Source organism: Oncorhynchus mykiss, chromosome 6, assembly GCF_057628025.1.
Source record: "Oncorhynchus mykiss isolate SJ-2025 chromosome 6, ASM5762802v1, whole genome shotgun sequence".
Lineage (NCBI taxonomy): Eukaryota > Metazoa > Chordata > Actinopteri > Salmoniformes > Salmonidae > Oncorhynchus > Oncorhynchus mykiss.
Genome location: NC_143027.1, coordinates 11973776 through 11989652, shown reverse-complemented (window position 1 = coordinate 11989652; position 15877 = coordinate 11973776). Strand labels below are relative to the sequence as shown.

At 42.1% G+C, this 15877-nt stretch overlaps 1 protein-coding gene across 1 annotated transcript in view; it reads left to right on the top strand.

The window, feature by feature from the left end:
* rasef (RAS and EF-hand domain containing) overlaps positions 1 to 15877 on the top strand; it is a 47736-nt gene that overhangs the window by 8574 nt on the left and 23285 nt on the right. Inside the window, exons 3-7 of the mRNA XM_036979416.2 lie at positions 1207 to 1297; positions 3422 to 3517; positions 4099 to 4176; positions 4631 to 4746; positions 15490 to 15558. Of these exons, the coding sequence (XP_036835311.2) occupies positions 1207 to 1297; positions 3422 to 3517; positions 4099 to 4176; positions 4631 to 4746; positions 15490 to 15558 (450 nt within the window). The remainder of the gene's footprint in view (positions 1 to 1206; positions 1298 to 3421; positions 3518 to 4098; positions 4177 to 4630; positions 4747 to 15489; positions 15559 to 15877) is intronic.

The window sequence follows — 15877 nt, the reverse complement described above, 5'->3', positions numbered from 1 at the left end:
CACAGAGCGAGCAGTATGGCTGGTGGCATTGTCATGCTGGAGGGTCATGTCAGGATGAGCCTGCAGGAAGGGTACCACATGAGCAAGGAGGATGTCTTCCCTGTAATGCACAGGGTTGAGATTTCTTGCAATGACAACAAGCTCAGTCCAATGATGCTGTGACACACCACCCCAGACCATGACGGACCCTCCACCTCCAAATCGATCCCGCTTCAGAGTACAGGCCTCGGTGTAACGCTCATTCCTTCGATGATAAACGCGAATCCGACCATCACCCCTGGTGAGACAAAACCGTGACTCGTTAGTGACGTGCAGGTGTTGTTACACATGGTCTGCCACTGCGAGGACGATCAGCTGTCCGTCCTGTCTCCCTGTAGTGCTGTCTTAGGCATCTCACAGTACGGACATTGCAATTTATTGCCCTGGCCACATCTGCAGTCCTCATGCCTCCTTGCAGCATGTCTAAGGCACGTTCACGCCAATGAGCAGGGACCCTGGGCATCTTTATTTTGGTGTATTTCAGAGTCAGTAGAAAGGCCTAAGTTTTCATAACTGTGACCTTAATTGCCTACCGTCTGTAAGCTTAAATCAAATCAAATTGTATTTGTCACATACACATGGTTAGCAGATGTTAATGCGAGTGTAGCGAAATGCTTGTGCTTCTAGTTCCGACAATGCAGCAATAACCAACGAGTAATCTAACCTAACAATTCCACAACTACTACCTTATACACACAAGTGTAAAGGGATAAAGAATATGTACATAAAGATATGTGACTGAGTGATGGTACAGAACGGCATAGGCAAGATGCAGTAGATGGTATCGAGTACAGTATATACATATGAGATGAGTATGTAAACAAAGTGGCATAGTTTAAAGTGGCTAGTGATACATGTATTACATAAAGATGCAGTAGATGATATAGAGTACAGTATATACGTAGACTGTATAGTGTTAGTGTATTAACAACCATTCCGCGGGTGCATGTTCATTAATTGTTTATGGTTCATTGAACAAGCATGGGAAACAGTGTTTAAACCCTTTACAATGAAGATCTGTGAAGTTATTTGGATTTTTACAGATTATCTTTGAAAGACAGGGTTCTGAAAAAGGGACGTTTCTTTTTTTGCTGAGTTTATATGAATATGTTCCACACACCAACACAGATATAATATATTATGTTTTAATATTGTATCTCTTCTCAGGGCACAGGACAAGGCCTCCATGCAACTCAGTGAGATGGAGGAGGAGATGGATCAACGCATCCATACAGCCGAGAACAACACAAGGCTTCAGGTGACACACACACACACACTTGCTGATTCACTTCAGAAATGATGTCCATGTTATCAGGAGGTATCGGCAGGTTGTGTTCCTACAATGTTTAGACAGACTGATAAGAAGGGTGTAGCTCATCTCTTCCCTCATGTCAAATAGAGAGGGATCTGGGATCAGATTACTCACAGAATCTCAAACACACCTCAACGATGGCCAGGTCAGGAGGAGTACTTGATACATCAACCTGTTTTCATGTCTGGATTTTCACCTGGCTCAAAGTAACTGCAGTGGGTGGGTGGCCTGGGGTGGTCTAGGGTGGCCTGGGGTGGCCTGGGGTGGTCTGGGGTGGCCTGGGGTGGTCTAGGGTGGCCTGGGGTGGCCTGGGGTGGTCTAGGGTGGCCTGGGGTGGCCTGGGGTGGTCTGGGGTGGCCTGGGGTGGTCTGGGGTGGCCTGGGGGTGGTCTTGGGTGGCCTGGGGTGGCCTGGGGTGGTCTAGGGTGGCCTGGGGTGGTCTAGGGTGGCCTGGGGTGGTCTGGGGTGGCCTGGGGTGGCCTGGGGTGGTCTTGGGTGGCCTGGGGTGGTCTAGGGTGGCCTGGGGTGGCCTGGGGTGGTCTGGGGTGGCCTGGGGTGGTCTTGGGTGGTCTTGGGTGGCCTGGGGTGGTCTAGGGTGGCCTGGGGTGGTCTGGCGGTCCATATTCTGAGGTAATGCTATTCCATCACACATCATCACTGTCATATCTAATAAAGAGTCAATGCAAAGAGGAGTGGGACTGTCCCAGTCCTTTAAAAACAAGTAAAGTTACTCAACAGTGATATTCCTTGGAGTCCCAGTCAACATTATGTGGTGAGGTGACTGAGCGCTCCTTTTCCTGGAATCTGGACATTATTGGTTCCTTCTCTCGTTCCTCTACTCTGGGAACAGTCTTATTGTGAAGAGGGCGTGACAACGCATCTTCCTCCGCCGACAGCATCTTGACTGGCTGCTTCACCACTTGATATGGCAACTGCTTGGCATCCGACCGCAAGGCTCTACAGAGGGTAGTGTGTATGGTCCAGTACATCACTGGGGCCGAACTCCCTGCCACCCATGACCTCTCGACCAGGCGGTGTCAGAGGAAGGCCCAAAAAATTGTCAAAGACTCCAGCCACCCAAGTCATAGACTGTTCTCTCTGCCACCGTACGGCAAGTAATGCCAATGCACCAAGTCTGGAACAACAGGACCCTGAACAGCTTCTACCCCCAAGCCATCAGACTTCTAAACAAGACGGCTACATAGATCATAAAATGGCCACCCGGACTACCTCCACCCTGGACTCTACCCACACACTCACACATACTTACACTGACTCCCCAACACACACATACACATACACTGTCACCCAAACTACACTGGCCCCTTCACCTGTCACCCAAACTACCCTGGCCCCTTCACCTGTCACCCAAACTACCCTGGCCCCTTCACCTGTCACCCAAACTACCCTGGCCCCTTCCTCCTGTCACCCAAACTACCCTGGCCCCTTCACCTGTCACACAAAGTACCCTGGCCCCTTCCTCCTGTCACCCAAACTACCCTGGCCCCTTCCTCCTGTCACCCAAACTACCCTGGCCCCTTCCTCCTGTCACCCAAACTAGCCTGGCCCCTTCACCTGTCACACAAAGTACCCTGGCCCCTTCCTCCTGTCACCCAAACTACCCTGGCCCCTTTCTCCTGTCACCCAAACTACCCTGGCCCCTTCACCTGTCACACAAAGTACCCTGGCCCCTTCCTCCTGTCACCCAAACTACCCTGGCCCCTTCCTCCTGTCACCCAAACTACCCTGGCCCCTTCCTCCTGTCACCCAAACTAGCCTGGCCCCTTCACCTGTCACACAAAGTACCCTGGCCCCTTCCTCCTGTCACCCAAACTACCCTGGCCCCTTTCTCCTGTCACCCAAACTACCCTGGCCCCTTCACCTGTCACCTTAAATATTGAGTTAATTTGGACAGTAGTAGTTGTGTTTCTTGGCAGTAGTGGTCTCTATATGTTGTCAGTGTGTGAGCAGTTGATGATGACGTTATCCTCTATAGTTGTGTCTTCAGTCCTTGTGGAGGCCATAAGTGAGGGAATGATGCTAAACCATTGATCCATTGTGTTGTCTGTAGGAAGCCAAGAGGGCTGAGGCAGCTCTTAGTGAGCTGAAGAGGCACTATGAGTCCGAGGTGTGTGAGCTGCAGCACAAGGTCCAGAAGATGAAGCTGGTGAGTTTACCATTGGACTATTCCTCATACAGTTCCATCTAGTACACTCTAAAGATATCCTCTACAGTCCAGGCCAAATTTGAAATACATTTTCACTTTTTCATAAAAGTATTAAACTTGGTTCCTTTGAACAGTTTGGGGCCAAGTTTCATGCTTTTATGAAAAAGTGAACAATTCACCTCAAATTTGGCACCTATAGGGGCGGCAGGGTAGCCTAGTGGTTAGAGCGTGTGACTAGTAACCGGAAGGTTGCGAGTTCAAACCCCCGAGCTGACAAGATCTGTCGTTCTGCCCCTGAACAGGCAGTTAACCCACTGTTCCTAGGCCGTCATTGAAAATAAGAATTTGTTCTTAACTGACTTGCCTGGTTAAATAAAGGTAAAAAATAAAATTGCCGGAATTGCTAGTCTAACCAATCACTTCTGTTCACCCATTAAGCATATTGGTTCATGAAACAATCAGATGAACTCAGGATAGTCGCCTTTGAATAAAATACTATGCTGCTATCTGTGCCTCTGAAGATGCTGATTCGCTGAAGGTGTTTTTGTTTTTGTGTTACTTAATGTCTACTCCCTCCTCAGATTGAAGACCAGTACAAGAACATCAACATGAAAGATGAGTCTTCAACCCTGAAGAGGAAGATCAACAAACTGACTCTAGTGAGATGGTTCTTCCAGCTTGTTCTATATCACATTTCCTGCTCCAGAATCAGTCTGGCTCTGACCCTGATGTCGCCTGTCCCTAACCCCTCCTCTTTCTCTTTCTTTCTCTCTCTGCTCTATTTCTCTTGTCTTTTTCTCACGCTCTCTACTCTCTACTCTCTCTCTCTTTCTCTCTCTCTCTCTGTTTATCTCCCTTTCTCTTTCTGTCTCTGTCTCTCTCTTTCTCTGTCTCTCTCTGTTTCTCTCCCTTTCTCTTTCTGTCTCTCTCTCTTTCTCTGTCTCTCTGTTTCTCTCCCTTTCTCTGTCTCTCTCTCTCTCTTTCTCTGTCTCTCTCTGTTTCTCTCCCTTTCTCTTTGTCTCTCTCTCTCTCTCTCTCTCTCTCTCTCTCTCATCCCCCCCCTCTCTCTCTCTCTCTCTCTCTCTCTCTCTCTCACCCCCCCCCCCCCCCCAGGAAAACCAGAGGTTGAAGCAGGAGTTGATGCAGTCCCACACTAACATAGCCTTCCTGCAGAGTGAGCTGGACTCTCTGAAGAGTGACCTGACAGACCACAGCATCAACTCGGAGGGGTGAGATATACACACACAAAGCATTTTAAGGCCTTTTTATATTAGACCCTGTCAATCCAGGAAGAGTTACTGTAACATGGGTGTTGGAAATCACAGGAGGCTGCTGAGGGGAGGATGGCTCGTAATAATGGCTGGAATGGAGTGAATGGAATGATATCAAGCACATGGAAACAATGTATTGGATGTGTTTGATACCGTTCCATTTATTCCATTCCAGCCATTACTTTGAGCCCGCCTTCCAATGAATCTGCCACCAGCCGCCTGTGTTGGACACCCATTGTGCATGAGGCATAATCATCTGTACAATCTCTCGTAAAATGCCTTACCTGGGGTGGTAACATGTTTGGCAGGCCTGTAACAGGATATCCTGGTGTGAACTCACACTCACAAAGAGTCTCACAACACGGTTACCTGGCAACCAGGCCGGGGAGATTGATTTCACACTGTGCCTTTGAACCCGTTCCATTCAAACTTAGTTTTTTTGTTGTGAATGTGTCGATTCTTTGGGAATGCTGAAGTGACTGCTTTGTCGGTATTATTAGAATGTAAACCTGTTCATGTGCAGTATTATTAGAATGTAAACCTGTTCATGTGCAGTATTATTAGAATGTAAACCTGTTCATGTGCAGTATTATTAGAATGTAAACCTGTTCATGTGCAGTGCCTATAGAAAGTCCACATGGATTTCTTCACATTTTATTGTGTTACAAAGGAGGATTAAAATGGATTTAATTTTCTATCAACAATCTACACAAAATATTCTGCAATGTCAAAGTGGAAGAAAAATGATATATTTTTTGGGATTAAGGGAAATAAATTGGACTGCTATGCTCCCGAGTGGTCTAAGGCACTGCATCTCAGTGCTAGAGGCGTCACTACAGACCCTGGTTCGATTCCAGGCTGTATCATAACAGGCCGTGATTGGGAGACCCATAGGGCAGCGCACAATTGGCCCAGCGTCGTTCAGGTTAGGGTTTGGCCGTCATTGTAAATAAGAATTTGTTCTTAACTGACTTGCCTAGTTAAATAAAGGTTAAATAAATAAATAAATAAACCTTGATACGCTAAGTATCCACCCCCCTTATGAGTCAATGCATGTTAGAAACACCTTTGGCAGCGATTACAGCTGTGAGTCTTCTTGGGTAAGTCTCATAAGAGCTTTGTACACCTGTATTGTGCAATATTTGGCCATTATTTTTTTATTTATTATTCAAGCTCTGTCAAGGTGATGGGGATCATGGCTAGACAGCAATGTTCAAGTCTTGTCATAGATTTTCAAGCAGACTCTGTAGCTGTTTTAAAATCACTCATGGCCTCATGGTGACATCTCTAAGCAGTTTCCTTCCTGTCCTGCATCTCAGTTCAGAAGGACGACTGCATCGTTGATGTGTCTGGGTGGTTTAATACATCATCCACAGCATCATTATTAACTTGACCGTGCTTAAAGACATATTCAATGTCTGATGTGTTATTGTTACCCATCTACCAATCACTGCCCTTCTTTCTGAGGCTTTTGAAAAGCTCCCTGGTCTTTGTAGTTGAATCTGTGCTTGAAATTCAGTACTTGACTAATGGGACCTTACAGATGGTATATGTATGGGGGACAGAGGAAGGTGTAATATTCAGTACTTGACTAATGGGACCTTACAGATGTTATGTGTATGGGGGACAGAGGAAGGGGTAATATTCAGTACTTGACTAATGGGACCTTACAGATGTTATATGTATGGGGGACAGAGGAAGGGGTAATATTCAGTACTTGACTAATGGGACCTTACAGATGTTATATGTATGGGGGACAGAGGAAGGGGTAATATTCAGTAGTTGACTAATGGGACCTTACAGATGTTATGTGTATGGGGGACAGAGGAAGGGGTAATATTCAGTAGTTGACTAATGGGACCTTACAGATGTTATATGTATGGGGGACAGAGGAAGGGGTAATATTCAGTACTTGACTAATGGGACCTTACAGATGTTATATGTATGGGGGACAGAGGAAGGGGTAATATTCAGTACTTGACTAATGGGACCTTACAGATGTTATATGTATGGGGGACAGAGGAAGGGGTAATATTCAGTACTTGACTAATGGGACCTTACAGATGTTATATGTATGGGGGACAGAGGAAGGGATAATATTCAGTACTTGACTAATGGGACCTTACAGATGTTATATGTATGGGGGACAGAGGAAGGGGTAATATTCAGTACTTGACTAATGGGACCTTACAGATGTTATGTGTATGGGGGACAGAGGAAGGGGTAATATTCAGTACTTGACTAATGGGACCTTACAGATGTTATATGTATGGGGGACAGAGGAAGTGGTAATATTCAGTACTTGACTAATGGGACCTTACAGATGTTATATGTATGGGGGACAGAGGAAGGGGTAATATTCAGTACTTGACTAATGGGACCTTACAGATGTTATGTGTATGGGGGACAGAGGAAGGGATAATATTCAGTACTTGACTAATGGGACCTTACAGATGTTATATGTATGGGGGACAGAGGAAGGGGTAATATTCAGTAGTTGACTAATGGGACCTTACAGATGTTATGTGTATGGGGGACAGAGGAAGGGGTAATATTCAGTAGTTGACTAATGGGACCTTACAGATGTTATGTGTATGGGGGACAGAGGAAGGGGTAATATTCAGTACTTGACTAATGGGACCTTACAGATGTTATATGTATGGGGGACAGAGGAAGGGGTAATATTCAGTAGTTGACTAATGGGACCTTACAGATGTTATATGTATGGGGGACAGAGGAAGGTGTAATATTCAGTACTTGACTAATGGGACCTTACAGATGTTATATGTATGGGGGACAGAGGAAGGGGTAATATTCAGTACTTGACTAATGGGACCTTACAGATGTTATATGTATGGGGGACAGAGGAAGGGGTAATATTCAGTACTTGACTAATGGGACCTTACAGATGTTATATGTATGGGGGACAGAGGAAGGGGTAATATTCAGTACTTGACTAATGGGACCTTACAGATGTTATATGTATGGGGGACAGAGGAAGGTGTAATATTCAGTAGTTGACTAATGGGACCTTACAGATGTTATGTGTATGGGGGACAGAGGAAGGGGTAATATTCAGTAGTTGACTAATGGGACCTTACAGATGTTATATGTATGGGGGACAGAGGAAGGGGTAATATTCAGTAGTTGACTAATGGGACCTTACAGATGTTATATGTATGGGGGACAGAGGAAGGTGTAATATTCAGTACTTGACTAATGGGACCTTACAGATGTTATGTGTATGGGGGACAGAGGAAGGGGTAATATTCAGTACTTGACTAATGGGACCTTACAGATGTTATGTGTATGGGGGACAGAGGAAGGGGTAATATTCAGTACTTGACTAATGGGACCTTACAGATGTTATATGTATGGGGGACAGAGGAAGGGGTAATATTCAGTAGTTGACTAATGGGACCTTACAGATGTTATGTGTATGGGGGACAGAGGAAGGGGTAATATTCAGTACTTGACTAATGGGACCTTACAGATGTTATATGTATGGGGGACAGAGGAAGGGGTAATATTCAGTACTTGACTAATGGGACCTTACAGATGTTATATGTATGGGGGACAGAGGAAGGTGTAATATTCAGTACTTGACTAATGGGACCTTACAGATGTTATGTGTATGGGGGACAGAGGAAGGGGTAATATTCAGTACTTGACTAATGGGACCTTACAGATGTTATGTGTATGGGGGACAGAGGAAGGGGTAATATTCAGTACTTGACTAATGGGACCTTACAGATGTTATATGTATTTATTTTTTTATTTATTTTTTATTTTACCTTTATTTAACCAGGTAGGCAAGTTGAGAACAAGTTCTCATTTACAATTGCGACCTGGCCAAGATAAAGCAAAGCAGTTCGACAGATACAACAACACAGAGTTACACATGGAGTAAAACAAACATACAGTCAATAATAAAGTATAAACAAGTCTATATACAATGTGAGCAAATGAGGTGAGAAGGGAGGTAAAGGCAAAAAAAGGCCTTGGTGGCAAGGTAAATACAATATAGCAAGTAAAACACTGGAATGGTAGTTTTGCAATGGAAGAATGTGCAAAGTAGAAATAAAAATAATGGGGTGCAAAGGAGCAAAATAAATAAATAAATTAAATACAGTTGGGAAAGAGGTAGTTGATAGGGCTAAATTATATGTGGGCTATGTACAGGTGCAGTAATCTGTGAGCTGCTCTGACAGTTGGTGCTTAAAGCTAGTGAGGGAGATAAGTGTTTCCAGTTTCAGAGATTTTTGTAGTTCGTTCCAGTCATTGGCAGCAGAGAACTGGAAAGAGAGGCGGCCAAAGAAAGAATTGGTTTTGGGGGTGACTAGAGAGATATACCTGCTGGAGCGTGTGCTACAGGTGGGAGATGCTATGGTGACCAGCGAGCTGAGATAAGGGGGGACTTTACCTAGCAGGGTCTTGTAGATGACATGGAGCCAGTGGGTTTGGCGACGAGTATGAAGCGAGGGCCAGCCAACGAGAGCGTACAGGTCGCAATGGTGGGTAGTGTATGGGGCTTTGGTGACAAAACGGATTGCACTGTGATAGACTGCATCCAGTTTGTTGAGTAGGGTATTGGAGGCTATTTTGTAAATTACATCGCCAAAGTCGAGGATTGGTAGGATGGTCAGTTTTACAAGGGTATGTTTGGCAGCATGAGTGAAGGATGCTTTGTTGCGAAATAGGAAGCCAATTCTAGATTTAACTTTGGATTGGAGATGTTTGATATGGGTCTGGAAGGAGAGTTTACAGTCTAACCAGACACCTAAGTATTTGTAGTTGTCCACGTATTCTAAGTCAGAGCCGTCCAGAGTAGTGATGTTGGACAGGCGGGTAGGTGCAGGTAGTGATCGGTTGAAGAGCATGCATTTAGTTTTACTTGTATTTAAGAGCAGTTGGAGGCCACGGAAGGAGAGTTGTATGGCATTGAAGCTTGCCTGGAGGGTTGTTAACACAGTGTCCAAAGAAGGGCCGGAAGTATACAGAATGGTGTCGTCTGCGTAGAGGTGGATCAGAGACTCACCAGCAGCAAGAGCGACCTCATTGATGTATACAGAGAAGAGAGTCGGTCCAAGAATTGAACCCTGTGGCACCCCCATAGAGACTGCCAGAGGTCCGGACAACAGACCCTCAGATTTGACACACTGAACTCTATCAGAGAAGTAGTTGGTGAACCAGGCGAGGCAATCATTTGAGAAACCAAGGCTGTTGAGTCTGCCGATGAGGATGTGGTGATTGACAGAGTCGAAAGCCTTGGCCAGATCAATGAATACGGCTGCACAGTAATGTTTCTTATCGATGGCGGTTAAGATATCGTTTAGGACCTTGAGCGTGGCTGAGGTGCACCCATGACCAGCTCTGAAACCAGATTGCATAGCAGAGAAGGTATGGTGAGATTCAAAATGGTCGGTAATCTGTTTGTTGACTTGGCTTTCGAAGACCTTAGAAAGGCATGGTAGGATAGATATAGGTCTGTAGCAGTTTGGGTCAAGAGTGTCCCCCCCTTTGAAGAGGGGGATGACCGCAGCTGCTTTCCAATCTTTGGGAATCTCAGACGACACGAAAGAGAGGTTGAACAGGCTAGTAATAGGGGTGGCAACAATTTCGGCAGATAATTTTAGAAAGAAAGGGTCCAGATTGTCTAGCCCGGCTGATTTGTAGGGGTCCAGATTTTGCAGCTCTTTCAGAACATCAGCTGAATGGATTTGGGAGAAGGAGAAATGGGGAAGGCTTGGGCGAGTTGCTGTTGGGGGTGCAGTGCTGTTGACAGGGGTAGGAGTAGCCAGGTGGAAAGCATGGCCAGCAGTAGAAAAATGCTTATTGAAATTTTCAATTATGGTGGATTTATCAGTGGTGACAGTGTTTCCTATCTTCAGTGCAGTGGGCAGCTGGGAGGAGGTGTTCTTATTCTCCATGGACTTTACAGTGTCCCAGAACTTTTTTGAGTTAGTGTTGCAAGAAGCAAATTTCTGCTTGAAAAAGCTAGCCTTGGCTTTTCTAACTGCCTGTGTATAATGGTTTCTAGCTTCCCTGAACAGCTGCATATCACGGGGTTCATATGTACGGGGTTCATATGTATGGGGGACAGAGGAAGGTGTAATATTCAGTACTTGACTAATGGGACCTTACAGATGTTATGTGTATGGGGGACAGAGGAAGGGGTAATATTCAGTACTTGACTAATGGGACCTTACAGATGTTATATGTATGGGGGACAGAGGAAGGGGTAATATTCAGTACTTGACTAATGGGACCTTACAGATGTTATATGTATGGGGGACAGAGGAAGGGATAATATTCAGTACTTGACTAATGGGACCTTACAGATGTTATGTGTATGGGGGACAGAGGAAGGGGTAATATTCAGTACTTGACTAATGGGACCTTACAGATGTTATATGTATGGGGGACAGAGGAAGGGATAATATTCAGTACTTGACTAATGGGACCTTACAGATGTTATATGTATGGGGGACAGAGGAAGGGGTAATATTCAGTACTTGACTAATGGGACCTTACAGATGTTATATGTATGAGGGACAGAGGAAGGGGTAATATTCTAAAATCATGTCAACCCCTATTATAACTTCCATATCACTTTATTATGTGATTTGTAAAGCAACCTGTTTCTTCTGAACTCATTTAGGCCGGCCTAAACAAAGGGGTTGAAAACTAATGTAACGACTATATTTTTGTTTTTTATTTTATTTATTTGTAAACATTTGTAGAATTGTCTTTTCACACTTACATTATGGAGTATTTTGTGTAGATAAATCGGGAAAAAATTAACAATTACATTTATTTAAATCCCACTTTGTAATGCAAAAAAGGGGAAAAAAGTTCAAAGTGGTGTCGACTTTCTATAGGCACTGTAGGTGTTATGAGAGTTTCTGTAGTACTGTAGGTGTTATGAGAGTTTCTGTAGTACTGTAGGTGTTATGAGAGTTTCTGTAGTACTGTATGTGTTATGAGAGTTTCTGTAGTACTGTATGTGTTATGAGAGTTTATGTAGTACTGTATGTGTTATGAGTTTCTGTAGTACTGTAGGTGTTATGAGAGTTTCTGTAGTACTGTATGTGTTATGAGAGTTTCTGTAGTACTGTAGGTGTTATGAGAGTTTCTGTAGTACTGTAGGTGTTATGAGAGTTTCTGTAGTACTGTATGTGTTATGAGAGTTTATGTAGTACTGTATGTGTTATGAGAGTTTATGTAGTACTGTATGTGTTATGAGTTTCTGTAGTACTGTAGGTGTTATGAGAGTTTCTGTAGTACTGTATGTGTTATGAGAGTATGTAGTACTGTATGTGTTATGAGAGTTTATGTAGTACTGTATGTGTTATGAGAGTTTATGTAGTACTGTATGTGTTATGAGAGTTTCTGTAGTACTGTAGGTGTTATGAGAGTTTCTGTAGTACTGTATGTGTTATGAGAGTTTATGTAGTACTGTATGTGTTATGAGAGTTTATGTAGTACTGTATGTGTTATGAGAGTTTATGTAGTACTGTATGTGTTATGAGAGTTTATGTAGTACTGTATGTGTTATGAGAGTTTATGTAGTACTGTATGTGTTATGAGAGTTTATGTAGTACTGTATGTGTTATGAGAGTTTATGTAGTACTGTATGTGTTATGAGAGTTTATGTGTTATGAGAGTCTCTGTGGTACTGTATGTGTTATGAGAGTTTATGTAGTACTGTATGTGTTATGAGAGTTTATGTGTTATGAGAGTTTCTGTAGTACTGTATGTGTTATGAGAGTTTATGTAGTACTGTATGTGTTATGAGAGTTTATGTAGTACTGTATGTGTTATGAGAGTTTATGTAGTACTGTATGTGTTATGAAAGTTTGTTATCAGAGTTTCTGTAGTACTGTATGTGTTATGAGAGTTTCTGTAGTACTGTAGGTGTTATGAGAGTTTATGTAGTACTGTATGTGTTATGAGAGTTTATGTTGTACTGTATGTGTTATGAAAATGTATGTGTTATGAGAGTTTCTGTAGTACTGTATGTGTTATGAGAGTTTATGTAGTACTGTATGTGTTATGAGAGTTTCTGTAGTACTGTATGTGTTATGAGAGTTTCTGTAGTACTGTATGTGTTATGAGAGTTTCTGTAGTACTGTAGGTGTTATGAGAGTTTATGTAGTACTGTAGGTGTTATGAGAGTTTATGTAGTACTGTATGTGTTATGAGAGTTTATGTTGTACTGAATGTGTTATGAGAGTTTGTTATGAGAGTTTCTGTAGTACTGTATGTGTTATGAGAGTTTCTGTAGTACTGTAGGTGTTATGACAGTTTCTGTAGTACTGTATGTGTTATGAGAGTTTATGTAGTACTGTATGTGTTATGAAAATGTATGTGTTATGATAGTTTCTGTAGTACTGTATGTGTTATGAGAGTTTCTGTAGTACTGTAGGTGTTATGAGAGTTTATGTAGTACTGTAGGTGTTATGAGAGTTTATGTTGTACTGTATGTGTTATGAGAGTTTATGTAGTACTGTATGTTTTATGAGAGTTTATGTAGTACTGTATGTGTTATGAGAGTTTATGTGTTATGAGAGTTTATGTAGTACTGTAGGTGTTATGAGAGTTTATGTAGTACTGTATGTGTTATGAGAGTTTCTGTAGTACTGTAGGTGTTATGAGAGTTTATGTAGTACTGTAGGTGTTATGAGAGTTTATGTAGTACTGTATGTGTTATGAGAGTTTCTGTAGTACTGTATGTGTTATGAGAGTTTATGTAGTACTGTATGTGTTATGAGAGTTTATGTAGTACTGTATGTGTTATGAGAGTTTATGTAGTACTGTATGTGTTATGAGAGTTTATGTAGTACTGTATGTGTTATGAGAGTTTATGTTGTACTGTATGTGTTATGAGAGTTTATGTGTTATGAGAGTTTCTGTAGTACTGTATGTGTTATGAGAGTTTATGTAGTACTGTAGGTGTTATGAGAGTTTCTGTAGTACTGTAGGTGTTATGAGAGTTTATGTTGTACTGTATGTGTTATGAGAGTTTATGTAGTACTGTATGTGTTATGAGAGTTTGTGTTATGATAGTTTCTGTAGTTCTGTAGGTGTTATGAGAGTTTATGTAGTGCTGTATGTGTTATGAGAGTTTATGTAGTACTGTATGTGTTATGAGAGTTTATGTGTTATGAGAGTTTATTTAGTACTGTAGGTGTTATGGGAGTTTATGTAGTACTGTAGGTGTTATGAGAGTTTATGTAGTACTGTATGTGTTATGAGAGTTTATGTAGTACTGTAGGTGTTATGAGAGTTTATGTAGTACTGTAGGTGTTTTGAGAGTATGTAGTACTGTATGTGTTATGAGAGTTTATGTAGTACTGTATGTGTTATGAAAATGTATGTGTTATGAGAGTTTCTGTAGTACTGTATGTGTTTTGAGAGTTTATGTAGTACTGTATGTGTTATGAGAGTTTATGTAGTACTGTATGTGTTATGAGAGTTTATGTAGTACTGTATGTGTTATGAGAGTTTATGTTGTACTGTATGTGTTATGAGAGTTTATGTGTTATGAGAGTTTCTGTAGTACTGTATGTGTTATGAGAGTTTATGTAGTACTGTAGGTGTTATGAGAGTTTCTGTAGTACTGTAGGTGTTATGAGAGTTTATGTAGTACTGTATGTGTTATGAGAGTTTATGTTGTACTGTATGTGTTATGAGAGTTTATGTAGTACTGTATGTGTTATGAGAGTTTGTGTTATGATAGTTTCTGTAGTTCTGTAGGTGTTATGAGAGTTTATGTAGTACTGTATGTGTTATGAGAGTTTATGTAGTACTGTATGTGTTATGAGAGTTTATGTAGTACTGTATGTGTTATGAGAGTTTGTGTTATGATAGTTTCTGTAGTTCTGTAGGTGTTATGAGAGTTTCTGTAGTACTGTAGGTGTTATGAGAGTATGTAGTACTGTATGTGTTATGAGAGTTTATGTAGTATGTGTTATGAGAGTTTATGTAGCACTGTAGGTGTTATGAGAGTTTCTGTAGTACTGTAGGTGTTATGAGAGTTTCTGTAGTACTGTATGTGTTATGAGAGTGTGTGTTATGAGAGTTTCTGTAGTACTGTAGTTGTTATGAGAGTTTCTGTAGTACTGTAGGTGTTATGAGAGTTTATGTAGTATGTGTTATGAGAGTTTATGTAGTACTGTAGGTGTTATGAGAGTTTATGTAGTATGTGTTAGTAGAGTTTCTGTAGTACTGTAGGTGTTATGAGAGTTTCTGTAGTACTGTATGTGTTACGAGAGTTTCTGTAGTACTGTAGGTGTTATGAGAGTTTATGTAGTACTGTATGTGTTATGAGAGTTTCTGTAGTACTGTATGTGTTATGAGAGTTTATGTAGTATGTGTTATGAGAGTTTATGTAGTACTGTAGGTGTTATGAGAGTTTATGTAGTATGTGTTATGAGAGTTTCTGTAGTACTGTAGGTGTTATGAGAGTTTATGTAGTATGTGTTATGAGAGTTTATGTAGTACTGTAGGTGTTATGAGAGTTTATGTAGTATGTGTTATGAGAGTTTCTGTAGTACTGTAGGTGTTATGAGAGTTTATGTAGTATGTGTTATGAGAGTTTATGTATGTGCTTTGAGTGTTTATGTAGTGTTATAACAGTGTATGTAATACGTGTTATGAGAGTATATGTGTAAGTTGTGAGTAACTATGTATGTGCAGATACGAGGCGATGATGAGAGAGTTCTCTGATGAGAGGGATAACCTGGAGCGACAGATAGAGATCCTACAGTAAGTCTGACCAATCACAGTGCTTGCCTGACACACAAACAGGAACACTGACCAATCACAGTGCTCGCCTGGCATGCAAACAGGAACACTGATAGTGCTCCACTGACACACAAACAGGAACACTGATAGTGCTCCTCTGACACACAAACAGGAACACTGATAGTGCTCCTCTGACACAAACAGGAACACTGATAGTGCTCCTCTGACACACAAACAGGAACACTGATAGTGCTCCTCTGACACAAACAGGAACACTGATAGTGCTCCACTGACACACAAACAGGAACACTGATAGTGCTCCACTGACACACAAACAGGA